The following is a 16927-nucleotide window of genomic DNA, read 5'->3' on the forward strand; positions in this document are numbered from 1 at the left end:
CACACACACACACACACACACACACACACCACATACATTTGGGTACTCAGTGCATTCAGTTTCATCTACAATACTTTGTAATTACAGAGTACAAAACATACAGGTTACATCATAACAGGTAGATAACATTCTGGTTTGACTCCATTACATTTCAGTGCTGTCAGTCTCACACACAAACACACACACACACACACACACAAGCTTGCACCCACTGCATGTACGAGGCAACTTGCTATTTGCAGAAAAAATACAAACACACATCCTTTCATAAAAATGAACAGGAAAGAGCACACACACACACACACACACACATTCACGCACACACATAGAAGCAGAACTCACACATAACATCCACAGGAAGCTGTAAGTCACTGTCGTAAATACTGAACATTTTTATGCCGAGCTCCGAACCAACAAACGCAGGCAATAAACTGCTGTTCTCACAACACAATAGCCAAACAATAATCTTCTGTGCCTTTTTCTCTCTCTCTCACACACTCACACACAGTTTATCTGATGCTCACGAATTCTCTGGCATCCTCTAAAACGACACAGTTGAGAAACTGCAGGTGTTTTCCTAACATTGTACACGCTCGCGGTCCAGAGTCTCAATTTGAACTGGACGTCTGGTGTTTGGGTAACCTGTGTCACCAGTTTGAGTGTTTTTGTTCAAGAGATTTATGAGACACACAATAATCTGTAGTAGCTTATTTTCTTGCCAGATACTTGAGCCCTGTCCGTATTTGATTAACTGTAGAGGAAGGGACTCCGGAGCAGTTACAGTTCCTCAGTTTGCTGTTGTGTAATTTGAACCCAGTATGATTCCACAATGTGTAACTTATACCAATAAACTGGAGACAATGAGTTTCTTTTTCCAGAAAACTCATCTTATCAAGTCTGTTGGAAGTGACACTGTGACGTAGGCAAGCAGCTCATTAGTATCACATAGGAACTGACTGATGATTGTGGGGGCGTTTTGAACTATCAAACCTAAAGAAATCTGCAATCGTGATGTTTCCCATGTGTTCTCTGAGAGGCAAACTTTAAGGGGAACCTCAGACGTCCTTTGTCTCACATGGACAGTCGTCTGGAAAGAGACAGGTTAAATAAAAATGTTCCCTTGTAAAACTAATGCAGTTCAAATGGCACTTTAGTTTTAAAGTTCATAAAAATTAAGCGCCCTCTTTTCATAGCTTTTTTCCAAATAACTTTCAGGCATGTGATAGAACAAAGCATCTGCCAAGAGAAAAATCAAGCAGATTTAAGGTTGAAATGAGTGTCTCCAATGGCACAAGTCGAAAACAAAACTATGGTACTTTTTAAAGGGTGACAAACAAACTTGCAGTCTACAGTTAAGACCATATTCATTTATTATATTACAACTCCTTAGCTTATTAAAAGATTGAGACATTCATTATTTTTAACGGCAAGGAGGTAGATCTGCTCTTTAAAAAGTACCATCAGTCGCTCAAATGTGCTGTCATCATTTTAGTGCTCCACAAGAATAACAATAACTGTACAGCCAGGTATTTAAGAGTATGTAGCATCTGCTGTTACTTCATAATATAAGAAGCACACAAATTTCAAGTCAGAAGGTTACGGCAGTCGCATATGAAGAACGTTTTTTTTTAATATAAAATACTTATTATAATATTATATGCTACATACTGTACGAATACATAGAAACAAAGTATTAACACAACCACCAAAACAACTTTTTTTGTGTTTATCATTCTTTCCCACCCTCCGGCACCCTGAAGGTTTGGAATATCTTGTACAAAAGTCTCTCCAGGCTTCTCGCCCTTTGACCTTTCACAGTGGGAATGTGGGGGGGGGGTAAAAGGTTACCAAAGCAGATCAGATGTTAAGGTCAGCGGGGGTTAAGAAGCTCATGATCACTCCAGAGTTGACAAACAAAACTCATGCCTCCTAATGTGTAATAGTAAATATTTGAGGCCTTGACGCTCATGTCTTCTAGGTACGCTTCAATCAAATTTCATCTACACCTCCAAATGCATGTCTTTAATGACAAACAGCTCCCATCCAACATACTATCTTCTTACATGCATGAAGTCCAATTGTTCTGCATGTACATTTTTCTTGTATATGTGCAGTTAAGATTACAATTTAGCCAATAAACCATTTCGGCGATCTAAAGAAAATTCACATGTCGCTATTTTGATATTTTGATATGAGAATTTGTTTCTTCTTATAGCATCTATAATAGCAAAGTATTGTTTTGGTGTAGGACGGTTGGTCGGACAGTGCAAGCAATTTAAGAAACATCAATTTGGGCTCTTTCTTTTAGCCATTTCATAGACTAAATAATGAAAATAACTGTTAATGCCAGGTGTAAGGCAGTTCTAAAACTCTCTTAATATGTTTGACATCTGAATTCTCACTCACCCTCCCCGAGGCTAAGTAACAACTGTGTAGAAAGCAGCGATGCCTTACGTCAACAGTTAACTCTGCCTTCACTGTTTGTCTTGACTCCCGTTTCTGTACAGGTTGACAGACTGACTGACTTTCTTATTACAAAATAGACAAAAGCACACAGAACCTAAATGAAGTGTCTTTGTTTGGTCAGATCCCCGTCAGCAGCCTTTTTTCTATTTATTTAAGTCCCTCAAAGACATAAAATAAAAGCAGCAAAGGAGGCGAACTGTTGAGCTTTTACTCTTGAAATATACATCTCCATTTGAAGTCAGTTTGAACTTGCTAGAGGTGGATGGGAACGCCCAGTACACATAGCAAAAGATGACCACCAGCTGATAGAACTGATTGTAGGATTTTATCAGTTTGACACAAAGGGTCAACACCCAAAAAAAAAAAAAGGTAAGAAAAACCACACACTTTTGAGAGATGGTGTGGCCTCCCAAACCTCTGCTCTTCATGTGATCACAATGGAGAACACAATCCGGTGTGCTTAGTCCAATAAATATAAATATCAAATAATAATAATAATATTAATAAGTACTGCTATGGTCATAGTTCCCTCACATTGCTTAAATTTTCAGTGTCCTGCTTTGAGTGAGACAGTTCTAGGTTAGCAGGAGAAATGTCTTTGGCCAGCGATAATTTAAACACGGAGCCCCTGGAGAACAACGGGGGGGCTCGGCACACGGAGGCCCAGCAAAAGTGCAGCACGCTGGGGGAGAGGAGGATGAAGACCCAGGGGTCGATGATGGAGTTGACGGAGATGAAACGGAGCGCGATCAGGTCCATGCGGTGAGACTCCTTGCGATCATCGATCGTTGAGTTGATGTACACACGGATCTGAGGGATTAACAGATGAGAGGAGAGAAAGACATAGTGCTTGTTACATTAGCTGCTAAAACAGGCACACCCACACACACACACACACAATTACATCCTCATTGACATCCTGGTTATACCTTTCACACTAATTCCTCTGAAGTAGTAACACATGCAGAGGGTGACCAGTGTGTAGCAGTCTGATATGGAAAACGGACAATACAAATAGACTGTTTAAATGTCAAGCTGATTCACTTACACTCTTCAACATAAATGTCAGCTGTGCTTTTTGATGAGATCCTTAATGATATGTGTAATTACACCTTATCTAATCCCACTGTTGAGGACTCGATCCCATTAAAATTCATTAGAGAGAAAGTGGGACACCTCAGAATCGACTGACCTTTTCTTTCATTCTCATTCCGCCAGTTCAGACTGATAGTTATCCACCACATACAGCAGTGGTCTCCTCTGTCTATTCAGGTTGAAAGCGGGTTTTACTGTTTAAATTGTAGATATTTAATCACTCAATCAATCAATCAAACTTTATTTGTATAGCACTTTATAGACATAAAGAAATAATAACAGGAACTGAGGAAACGCTATCATAACTCTCATGGATTTAAATTTAACTGTTACTGCAAAATTGAAATATTAGATATCAGTAGATGATTCCTGTGATGTTAAATAATAATGGTACCATACAGACGGTCTAATAATTTAGGTTGTTCTGAGATCTTTAATGTTAATTGAACCAATGAAAAACTACACTGAAAAATATTCTTTCTCCACAACAAAAACGAAATGAAAACTAAATAAAAATGAAGACTCTTACAGCATCCATTTCCTCTATAAAAACTGATATCACTTCTTCTTTCATGCTCATAAACAAGATCTTGTATTTTGGTAACATTATGTCTCTGCCAGTAATGTTTGCAAAAGGAAAAAACAGTTTTATGGACTCCTGCACCCAACTTTCCCACCGAAATTTAAACAAGAAGTTGCAACAAAACAGCCGGCACAAACCACAAATCACTGAGGAAAACTTTATTGACTATGATCTAACAAAAATAACAAAAATAAAAGTTAAACTAATACACATTTTCAAAAGACTAAATCAAAATCAGGAGATGAAATTCACCCTTCTCTTAATTTTAGCTGATGCTCAGATTAAAAGAAACGGAATTAAAAGAAATTCATTTCTCAAGCAGCTTTTTCTAACAGAAAATAAAAATGTGTGTTGAACTTTAAAGATTATGATCAGTGAGTTGAATGACTGGCTGGTATGAAAGTGGGGATTAAAAGGGAAACTCTTACACACCACAGTACCAGCATGTGAAAATGATAAGACTATGCAAATAAGAATACGCAGCTCACTGAGAAAATAGTGTTCATCTAAATGATTGGCTCCAACTAACACTTCATAATCAATGTTCTTGAAATGCATAAACCCGACATACACGCGCACACATATCCACGCACAGGATGTTTGCCGAGAAACCGAGTGATGTTCTAATTTCATCAGCATATTTGTGTTCCTCGAAGCATCATTTTGTTTGCTTTGTTGTACTGCAAACACAGACCACTTATTAGTCACCGTGTGCGTGTACAAGTGTGTACTTGTGTGTGACCTGAACAGAGGCTGGGAGGCAGATGTTGAACGTTGAGTGAACTGAGAATCCAGTGCTGATATCCGTCACATGCAGATTGATTATTACTGCATTATAACTGCCTTTTAACTCAAATGCAATAGAGTGAAAGGCTTGATAGAAATCGGCATACAAACGCACACACACACACACACACACACACATTGTCTTTACGTGTCGTCTTGGACCCCTCTGATCAATAACTGCTGCATTACCTAATCTTTGACCTTAAATGAAAACACTTCTTGCATAAAGCTATTTTTATTAGCACCACTGACGCCAGCAGATTCAACTGATTAGTTCTTCTTCTGCGCTCGGTTAAAACCTGCTACCGATCAGCCGGCTATCACCACTGCCTACTGCGATTGGCTGGAATCAGGAGCAGAAAACTCCCCGGACTACTGGCACAAGGTTGAGAACAACAATCCATGGAAGCTCTGACTAGTTCACAGGTTTATAAATTGTCGCTGCAGATGTCTCTGGAGGTCAGAAAGGAACAATATCCAGCCATAATAAAAGGAATAGTGACCTAATGATAAGTAGTAGAGCCAGTGACTAAACACTGCTTCTATTTGTCACCTCGTTTACATTTTCTGGTGACTTATGATTTATGATGTTCACTAAGTTTCTCAGTAACTGTATCGTCTTGTTGATACATTTTACTTATGTCTCACATTTAAAGCTTTTCTACTCAAATGACTCACATTCAGCTCCCGTAAAAATGCCCAATATCCTGCAAGGGCAATAGATGCGCCAACAGCCTCATTAGGCCAATTTCCTGTTACTCAGTCATACAACTCAGTGGCTATATTGTTGCCATGAGGACTAATTGGTTATTTTTTTGGCTTCGCCGCTTGGGCAAAATCCACAGCCGTAAACAGTTAACCATGGAGCTTAGCGTACGGGCACCTCAGCAGCTGTTAGTTTAACGACTGAAAAACACTTCAATTTTCACTTTTCCACATTTTCTCATTTGATGCAGGAAATTTGTGACTTAACTCATTCAGGGGAAAAGTTATAGCATTACAAAGTCTTAAAAAATACAGACGATGTAAAAGCTCGAACAAATCAAACCACTTCAGAGTGAAAGATGAATGAAGGGCCGTTACAAACCAAACCACATGAGATCATTACCGGGATTAGCGACAGGCCTCGCCATGTGTGTGTTTATGAGACAAAATCCGGGCAGACGAACGGATTTTGTGTGTGTGTGTGAAGACAGATTTTTTTAGTTTGACCGGGCTGAGCCGTGAAATCCGACTCACACTTCGAGAGTGCTTTTTTTTTTCTTCTCTCACTCCCTCTCCTCTGTCCAACACGAAGGGTAATAAAAAGTGTTGTGAATTGGGGTCGACATTCAGAGAACAAAACACCGTCTCCTGTTTGAGTTTCATTTTCAGTAGCCGAACTGAAATAGCTGATCTGAGAATAAGTGAAGTTTTGTCTTGACATGTGTTTATATGGTGAAAAAACATCCAAATATGTCTACATTTCAAACCTTTCTCACTCTGTTTCTTTCTTTTTCTGTGCCAGAAAGGCTAGAGTCTGGCCTTTTCAATTTTTAATGCAATCGTATATAACCTGAAGCGCATCACAAACACACACACACACACACACACACACACACACACACACACACACACACACACACACACACACATATATATCAGCCCACAGTTTAATATCAGCAGAAAAATGTAATATGATCTTGCAGTGTGTGCATATGTGTGTGTGTGTGTGTTTCTGACTGGTGATACCCTGACCTCACACTATGCTATCCCATTACTAGCAGGACAGCCATGAGTGTTTATATAAAGCTCTTCATTAATTATGCATTCTTTGTATTGTTGAGTAGGTCTGAATGTGCACTCTTACAAGGCTTTGCAACAACTAAGCAAAATATAACACAACCTTAAAATCTTTCATTCTAACCCAACCCTCCAACCCTTCCTCTTAGTTACTGTTGCTACGTCTGTCAATATTTCCATCCTCACAATGCACGCACTCACAAATGAAGAACGGTAGCAGATTTGTTTCACGATACGGTTCATTTTTTACAAGTGACACAAGTCTTAAAAAGTTTATAACCAATGAGAAATAACTATCTGTGGGAACAAGTTTGCCTGGTTTATGATTATTAGTATGTTGATGATTTGGCTTAAAATTCATCAGGAACTGTTGTCAGGGCAACAAGTCTTTAAATCCGGAGCTGGGTCATGATGATGTTTTAAGGTAAAGCCCAAACATGAACTCATTTTATGATCCAAATTTCTCACGGTCTTCAATTTCTAGGAAAAGAACGGTGATATAATCATGATTTTAAATGCAGGTTATTGATGATCAGCTGGTGTAATTATCATTAACTTATTTTTATAATGAAGAGTTACCTAAACTTAAAAATAATTCAAATTCAATGAGCGATCCTCATAAACTCAGCTGAGGGACTCTGACTGTATAAAAATGAATGGAGCCAGAGCATTAAACATTTACTATGACATTTCAATGGGCGTCAATTGAACATTAAACTGTATTAAATGATTAACCACATAAGTCACTCTGCTGAAGCGTGTTTATACAGTTACGGCTGCTTTATGAGGTGTTTTAATAAGGTTTTCATAGCTGCATCACTTAGTCTGACCACAGTCACTGCTGACGGCTGATTGTTTAACAGTGATGAAGTGTGGAGACCTTTCAAACAGCGGTAACCATGTAGGAACACACGTAAAAGGAGACTAATATCCATGAATCTATTGCAATCACATGATCAGAAGTCAGCCAATCATGAATCACGAATGCTGATCATGGTTTCAACTCTCTACTCAAACAACCAGGAAAATTAACAGGATTATTTTAGCCTGATAGCTACACGTAAGCCTGAATTAGTTTATCCACATTTGAAGAACAGGGGCCAAGACAGACCTGCTAACATCCTCCTACACCTTCATATCCAGGAGCGGCTTCCACACAAATGAATCTCCCCACTAATCACTTAATATATGCTTCGAATGATATATGCCTAAAGGTCTTCTACATCTTCCCCGCAGGGGCTACACATAAACATGTCAGCCAATAAGCTAATGTGGCCATTCTGTGGAAATATGAGCGCAGAGGAGAGGAGAATGTGATTTAGCTGAAGGTGTGACGTCGGATTCTCATTATAAGACTGATTTATCACAGAGGGCTGAATTTAATGATATGGTTATTTCTGCCTGCAGTGGTGAAAGATTGACGGAGTATCACTGGACATCTGATCAGAGAGGGTAAAACAGTCTGACAGCTGGACACATGTAGAAAGACAAAGCAATGGAATTCGAGGTATTTGTGCAATTTTTCCCATCTTTGAAGTGTAACTTAGTGTTGTTTTTGCTGACCTCCTTTTCAATACTACCAGAGTTGACATGAAGAGTGATTTAATAAAACCAAAGAAACAAGATCCAACTAAACCAAACTGAATCCTTCTAAGCATAGCAAGAACTTTATGATACTGTGAACAATCAACATATTTAATCACAACTCTCCCAGACATTACAAAAGGCTTACACTGATCTCTTTCTAAATCCGTTGCTGCATCAATATGATATAACTCTGGTGTAACAGTTTACTTTCTTAAGACCTGTGGAGAGCACAGAGAGTATCTGCTCTGGTCTAATTTGTTTACCTTCCTCTTAATCTCCTCTCTCCCTCTCTCTCTCTCCCCTGCCACTGCCGCCTTTCACCGTCTGTCCTTGTTTGACTTGACTGTACCCGAGTCATGTGTTTAATTCAACCTCCTGCTGAGGCAGGGAGGAAAGAAAGCGGCTATAGAAAGCCGATCCCAGCGTCCTTCACTTTGTCTAAACACCTGCGTACAGGCGTTTTACTGAAGGCAGGTGATTGCAGTTTAATGCTCTTTCCAAAACTAACCTTAAGTTTATCTTCTCTTTTGTGCCAGTTTACTGTTAACGCCCTGTGGATATGTCTGATGTCAAGTCTTCATTATGGTGCAGTACAACAATAAGCAGTATCTGCCTCTTACATTTCACGGACTTACACAGGGAGCTTTGGCACCATAATGAAGCTAGTGGCAATTTGCATTTTAATCTTGCTTGAGTCCATTAAAGCCCCTGAATAGGTAGGATCTGTTATACAGAGTGGCTCCATTAAGTATTTCATGATGCAGTTTTAAGCCTAAGTTTAGTGGAGTTAAAGTGGTTTAAAAAAAAAAAAAAAAAAGAGGACACACATGAATGTTTTTAAGTGTCAGAAATGTTCTCTCATTTTAAGGACTTTTTCTTTTCTGTGGTCTGTGTTTGTTACGTCGTAGATGCTATTAAGCAATATGATACGATCGCTGCAGAGATTTTAAGCCATAACTGAGACGCAGCGGCGCGCTAGATGGCTCATTAAAGCAGTCTGCGATAAAGTGCACAACAACATATACTGCTGGGAGTGTTATCGATCCCCCATTTCCAAGTCCAAAGTGACACTTTCGAAAACCAAGGTGGTTACGAACAGATTGCCCAGGAGACACACTGAGAGGGCATTATGGGTAATAACTGTTAGAGGAGTCATTTGTGGGTTGGATTTCAGTCTTTCAGTACACTCATGCTGTGACTGGTGTCCAAAATCAACCTCCTCGCTCATCTACGAATACCGTTCGTCAAATGACTCAGAAAATATCAAAACCAGTTTGATAACATCGCTTTACGCACCGCTTGTGTACAACGTATTAATACAGGACACAATGTTTCACCAGCTTCACTGCTATCTCAGTGTCAGTCTCCTTAAAATGTCATTGCAGTACATCATTCGTGTATCTAATAGGGATGGTGAATTACTATTAGGCGCATCATCCAATTAGTCATCAGTCACAGATGTTTTTTTTAAATTGCTGTTGTTGCTAAATTTGACACCAAATTTATAATTCCGGTTTCCGAGCCAGTAACCCTCATCTTCTCATTACAGTGTCTACCCAAATGACTTCCTGATGACATTACTGATCAAATCTTGCATTATCCAACGGTCATTTACTAGTATTAGCTGTAATGTAAAGGTTGGTATTTGTATGGCTGATTTAAATTCTCTTTAACATTGTTTATTGTGTACTGGCTATGATCCACTACTGACACCTTTAAGATTACAAGTAATTTTCTGTCAAACTTAAACCCACTTTAGTGAAATCGAGGTGAATGTGCAGCATAAGATTAAAGAAAAGAAAATTATATTTGATAATTAATCTACAAGGTTTAAATCTATGTATGAAAGATGACTTCTGCGGTAAGAATAGACTGTAAACCCCTTTAAAACAGCACCTCGTCTATTTTTGACAGTAGTAATTGTAAACTGATTATTTATATTTTACTTTAAAACCAAGAAAATGATCTAAATATTAAATTTTGAATGGACTTTTCTTTACATTGTACATCTACCAATTCACTGTCATGATGTCTATATTTAGTCATTTACTGTACACCTGTGGCATCACATGTATCGCATCAAGCGGCTGAGTCAGACCTGCAGTGAATGCCACTGATACAGCGTTTCCTGTCTACAGCTTGGCATCAGAACCGCCCATAGTCTATTGTATTATTTATGAATAGCTGCTTTTCCACTAAATGCCAAAAGTGAGCAGAGACACAATTAAACAAATACTGTATTTTTGTATCAGACTCACTGCGTAACATTTAAATCACCATGACATTTTGGCATGTTTCTGATAAGTGTTGTTGTGTTTCTGTGGCTGTCTGCCATTTGTTTCAAAACCACAAAGTTCAACGAGCAGTCAATCCTATTATTAACTTCATCAACTTAAAATGAGATAAACTGAAAATAAAACATGTTGAGAGTATAGATCGAGTATAGATCACATAGCTAGCTTTTACTTTCCATACACAGATACATTTACCAGACTTGATCAGTTAATAGAACTAAGTGACATGTCAAAGTGACTAGTAACTAATGCTTTGCTGTTATTTGTAGAACTGTGAACAGCTTCTTCCCCCGAGCTGTAACAGCTTCCTTCCCCGAGCTGTCAAATTATTAAATAGCAGCACCACCCCCACCCCAACTCCACCCAACCTGGAACTGTGCAATACGTACTGCATACTGTGCCATAACATTTTAATATATTTAGTGTTTATATTGTGTACTTATTTATTGTGTACTTATTCTTTTTCATACTCAGGGATTCACCAACTTAATTTCGTTTTCATGCTGTCCACAGTAGCACTTGTTATGTCTTATGTCATATGTCTTATGTGATGTAGCTCAGATTTTGATAATGACTGCATTAGAGTTAAATGGTGATATTTTACTGAAAGCACCAGTACCCATCCTTAAAGTACATGACATCAACTGACTTATTGATTTGTGTAAGTGCCACTGTGTCTCAGCACCTCACTGCTCAAAGAAGAAAGAAAAGACAACTGAAAGGAAAAAAGATAAAACCTGACTAAAAAAAAAAGACATTTAACTATCCAGTGCTTGAGTAGCAAAGTCTGTTTTAAGTAGTGTAAAGTATTTTCCCAATGATTGTTGTAGACGCACCTTTAACACAACTATTATTATAAGTGGGTTGAGAGAGAGAGGTTGGATTTGGATATGATTATAGGTTTGTAAAAGGCCGTCCACACTAAGAAGAAAAACTATATCTATAAAGATAACGATGTGAGCGTCCACACTTATGAACTATAACTTCCTATAAACAGCAGTGTCGAGCATGAGCTGCTTGCTCCAGCTGTTTCGGCTGCTAATGAAAATAGATAGACTATTGATGAGCTGTTACTGTTGCATGTTGTACGGAAAAAGAAGGGAAAAAAACAGGGTTAATCCAAAATCAGAGTTATTTTAGTTTCTGTGATGTTTCAGAATTTACAGACCAAACCGACCCGACTGACAGCAGCAGATGTTGAAGCGCGATGTGTAAAAGCGCACAGATGAGTAGGTTTTATTGAACTGTGGCAGAGACGGACAGTATGAGCCCAGATCTGAGGCTTAAAAGATTCACTAACTTTGTTATTTTTCCACTGGATGGAACAGAGGATGATGCTTTGTTTGACTCTTGGACTGACACAGAGTCTGGGAACAGTGAGCTTTGGTGAGCCTTACTGCGTGCAATGACAGCTCTGATTAAGTTTTTGGGACTCGAGTTAGCGCACAGCTACACACTGTATCAAATATGTAAAGTTACTGTGTTCTTTTAAAAGGTTTAATTTAAACTCAGCCTAACCCTGAACCCAGTCTGGCTTAATATAGCGGTCCAGTTCAGTTAAGTTAAGTTAAATCATTACCGGACCATTAACCATTAACCACTAACCCGACACACAGTGTTTAGGTGTAATATGTGTGTTTTGATTGTGTTTCATATAAAAGTAGATTGAAAAAGTTCTGGAGTATAAACATATGTGTTTATAAATGAATAACTACTGGTACATTCAAATAAACCAGTCTTTAATAGAAAAGCATTTTTCCCAGCATGGCACCCCCCCCCCTCAAAAATAAACTGTGACTTATGCACGGGTGCAATTTATACACCAGTTTTTACGGTAGTTACTTTTTTAAAGATGAAGAAATGTGGTGAACCTAGTGAACCAACAGCAGCCTCACAAGACCTGCTGACTCACAGCATCATGGAACTTAATCAATTTTTGCTGTAACTCTATTGACCAGCTGACCTGTAATTAACCCCAGCTTCATCTTTTAACTGCTGTTGCATTCAGTTAGCCCCTACAGTCAATTTACCTTAAAAAGTAATGCTAAAAGGTCAGCTGCTTGTTGACAGTGAATGTTTGTCTGGTCATCACCTTTACTCGCCTAAAAAACTACATAAGTGTGTATAAGAGTAAGCATGTGTGTGTATGTTAGTGAGTCTGGGATCTTACCACCAGGGGAAGCGTGCAGATGATGAAGATGGTGGTCATAAACACCAGCAGGATGAGATGCTCCACCTCCTCGGCCATGGACGGCGTCTTGCGGTCGTTGTTGGATCGCATGCTCACCATCACCGAGCCGTTCCTCTTGCGACGCTGGTACATCTTGAACAGCTGGTACACCACAAAGCCATTGCATGCCACGATGGCCAGCACCAGCACCAGCATGATGGTGGCATACAGGTTGGCGTAGACCTGGTCCTGCATCTTCTCAGGGTTCATGTCAATGAAGCACCATGTGCCAGGGCAGTATTGTACATATTTACCAAATTCCGCAAAAGGCAGGAGACAGAATAAAGTACATAATAAAAACACTATTGGGATTGTGATGTAGGCACATTTTTTGGTGACGTGCCGGTTGTACAGGTAGGGGTACCCGATCGCAATGCATCTCTCTAGTGCCGTAGCGAAAAGGAGGAACATGGTGGCCAGGCTGAAGAAAGTCATGCTGACCCCAAAGTAGGAACACACCAGCGTAGAATTAGGAGACCCTAACCCTACCCCTAACCCCACCAAGGTAGTGTTTTGTGCATATGACAGCTGCACAATTGGGCTGATCAGGCAGGTCCCAGCAAGGTCCGTGACCACCAGCGACGTGATGAGGACGTGAAACATCGAACGCCGCCGTGTGCCCCCGGCCCTCACGTCTCTACGCCGCCGGATCTCCAGGATCACCAGGGCGGCCACGTTGCCAAAGATGCCCGCGGCGAACATGATGGCGCTGACCGTCGGGTCCCTCCTGGGGTCAATGTGGTGCTTGCTGTGGCACGGGTCGTCATCCGGACCCGACATGGTTGTTTACGTTAAAAATATCTCTCTCTGCTTCCAAAAAAAAGTGTCAAAAAAATGTCCTTAGGAAGTTGTCCGCAGCCATCCTGGTTTAACAGAGAGAGAGAGACGATACACTTCAACAGGTGTACTATGCTGGGTGAAAAAGTGAACAAATCTCTGAACTATTATTATTATTGCTTACTAGGATAGGGTTAAAAGCCTATTTTAAAAAACTATGTTAACAATCTTGCAGTCACAGCCTATTTTTACTTTAACATACAGTACAGTCAATGAAACTTTAAATGAGCAGCAAAAGAAAATCAATATTTTATGGACAAAGAGATGCAATTAACGCGATGATTACAGAGTGCATGAGTAAAATGTATTATATATGGAAATTAAGTGATTAACTAATACAACACAATAAAAAAACAAACCACTAATATCAGAATCATTCACATGGTTGGAAGAACTAAACCATTCCCTGGAGCTGCTCCTGGACTGCTATCAGCTGATAACAGCTGACTGTCCTGTTGTCACATGAGATCTCTGCTGAACAGATCACTTGATTCTGAGTGAACTTCAGGGAAGTCTTCATGGGAGCGCATTTTCAAACAGAGCTAATTGGCAACAACATTTGTTTACTGTACTTGCCACTCAGTGGTCCAGCATATTCAGCATCATTTGGCAGAGGATGTTTACTAGTCTCCCTTTACTTGGAGACTCTGTTTTAACTCAATGTCAACAACATTGAATACACTCATCGCTGTAATTTCACGTTTGCATCAAACCCCTAAGTCTTTGTCTAATTTTACTGATCCACAAAAAGAGGAAACATGCACTACCTCTCATAAAAGGAGCAATCTACACATACTGAAACATCCCAGAGCTTGAACTCTGCTCCAGTAGGAGTTTTAGAGTTGTGAAATCCCAAAGTGGTTCCTGTTGTTTCTTCAGTTAACCCATATCAACTAAACCATATTACCATATCAGCTGACAGACTTAAAGTTCAATAACTGTGCTTGAACCTTTCACACTGGATTTTCCTGCTCAAATTACCAGCTGTGTGTGAATGAAAAAATCTATGCAGCTCTTGCATTACTCAGAAAAACGTGGAATGCCTCCCCTCTCTCTCTCTCTCTCTCTCTCTCTCCCTCCCTCTCTCTCTGTGTGTGTGTGTGTGTGTGTGTGTGTGTGTGTGTGTGTGTGTGTGTGTGTGTATTTACTAACTGGTAAAAAAAAATAGGTCTCCACACTCTTACACATCTGTTCCATTTGTATGACTTTGTTTGCGGATGAGTACCCCTTACTTTCACTGGGTGTGTAACAACCAAATAATTGACTCACCTAACGCTCTGTCCAACGCACGACGTGTCCACTCTGGTAATGCCCAGCGCACACAGACAATGTGAATATGTCCGCTGTCTGCCCCCGAAAAACACAGGGGCGACCTTTGACAGATGTGTCCAGGTGTTGGGTCTGTGGACAGCTGCTTGTTTAATGTAGAGCTTGATATTCTACCAGCTGTTGTTTTAGACAAATGCTGGATCAATCTGAAAATTAGACCAGTAAGAAAATTACTGGTCGGGTTTTCTTTCGTTTTGACAGATACAACTCCTGGTTTTACAAATTAAAAGCGTATTTCCTCTTAAGAATAGAACATAATTAAAGTCCTTACTAACCCTAACCCTTACAGTTAGATACAATGTTATGAACTGATACACAGCGCGCAATTGTTGACAGTGAACGCAACGTGCAAGAGTAGTTTAAAGTTGAATTAAAGGAACTTAATTAAGAGAAAACAACTTTACAGTTTGTCAGTCAGCACTGAAACTTAACGCGCAGGTTTATTTCTTTATGGAGTTTAGTTTTAAACTCGCGCCGAAATGAGAGAACAGCCGCGTGGACTTCACTGCCGCGAGACGCATCCAAACAATGAACTTCTCACCTTGTTTTTCTCACGAGCTGCTCCGCGTCCTGTTTGTACGTTTATCTCCGCGGTTAAAGTCCAGAGTTAGTCACGCAGCAGAGACTTGCTTTTCCTTTCAGTCATGAGGCTGCTCCGTGTGGAGGTGAGGAGTGGCAGTGTGATGAAGCAGACATGAGGAGAGCCGGGGTACAGGGAATGATGCGCTGACGTCACACGGCATGGCTACACCCACCCATAGACATATATGTGCACCCACCCTCTGAATACTGGCTGGAGCTCAGAGATAACTGCAACTTTATCTTCCTTTATCACTGGACAACAGCTGAAACATACCAACCTGAAGTCAAACATACATTTTTATTGTAACTTCACTTTTCCCCCCTTTTTTAAACGTGTAGATGTTAAAAAAAAAAAAAAAAAAAAGTAATAAAATATATTCTCAAATAGGAATCAATTGAGTCATTGTGCGCCTTCACAATAAGACTCCTAAATCATTGAAAGTATGCAGATAATGTGTAAAAATCATTTTCTTTATTAGTTCATCTGTAGATATTTTTTGAACAATCATTTAGTCTATAAAATGTCAAAAATGAGTTATAGGCCAAAAGCCATACATATTTCATTAAAGACGATATAAAACAGGAAATATTCACAGTGGAGAAGCGGAACAAGCAAATATTTGGGATTTTTCATTAATAAATGTCTTAAACAACACTAATACTCATTTTTTCAGCAGATCCAACAAGACATATTCATGATGGCTTAAACAGAGGCCTTTTATAGAGAAACTAGTGTGTTTTCCACATACAGCAGACATTTACTTGACTCCTGTTGGCTACCTTGTGTATTCACGTTTTGTATATAATGAGGTGAATCAGATGCTCACCTTGACTATACAGCACATAGAACAGGCTGACTGTAACCAGATGTCCATGTCCTCGTGCTGATGTCCTAACCTGCAAATGTCATCCCCAAAAATAACCACTTATTTTGTGCGACTTGATATTTTTAGGAAAATCACGCAGCTATGTCTATGTGTGTGACCTGTCTTCTTCTGTACGTGATGCCAAAACATTCAAAGTATGTGTGTTGACTCTATAGTGTTCATTGTTTCTTTATGGGAGGAGATAACATGCTGTTCCCCCGGGTTTCCTCCCACAATCACACGGATTTGAAGCTCAAATTTCCCAGCGGGCTGAAAGTGAATGTTTGCCCTTCTACAATATCTGCTTTGCCCCTGATGAACCAGTGACATATCCGGCATGTTTCTCCGCCTTAAACCCACTCCCTCCAATTCACTTGTGACTCCCATGAGACAGCACAGCAGAGGGGGAATCAGGAAACATCTCATAAGCAGCTGCCTCACTATATCACATTTTTATTGTCTTGTTTCAGAGTTGTGACAGCTTGATTGA

At 39.7% G+C, this 16927-nt stretch overlaps 1 protein-coding gene across 1 annotated transcript; it reads right to left on the reverse strand.

Moving 5' to 3' along the window:
• Positions 1–2734: 2734 nt before the first annotated feature.
• ptger2a (prostaglandin E receptor 2a (subtype EP2)) lies at positions 2735–15659 on the reverse strand. The gene is made up of 3 exons (XM_062414724.1): positions 15531–15659; positions 12764–13686; positions 2735–3276 (listed from the first exon to the last, which is right to left on the reverse strand). Exons 2-3 carry the CDS (start codon positions 13601–13603, stop codon positions 2986–2988), a joined length of 1131 nt encoding a protein of 376 aa, XP_062270708.1. The 5' UTR covers positions 13604–13686; positions 15531–15659; the 3' UTR covers positions 2735–2985.
• Positions 15660–16927: the final 1268 nt, after the last annotated feature.

Source organism: Scomber scombrus, chromosome 24, assembly GCF_963691925.1.
Source record: "Scomber scombrus chromosome 24, fScoSco1.1, whole genome shotgun sequence".
Taxonomy (NCBI): domain Eukaryota; kingdom Metazoa; phylum Chordata; class Actinopteri; order Scombriformes; family Scombridae; genus Scomber; species Scomber scombrus.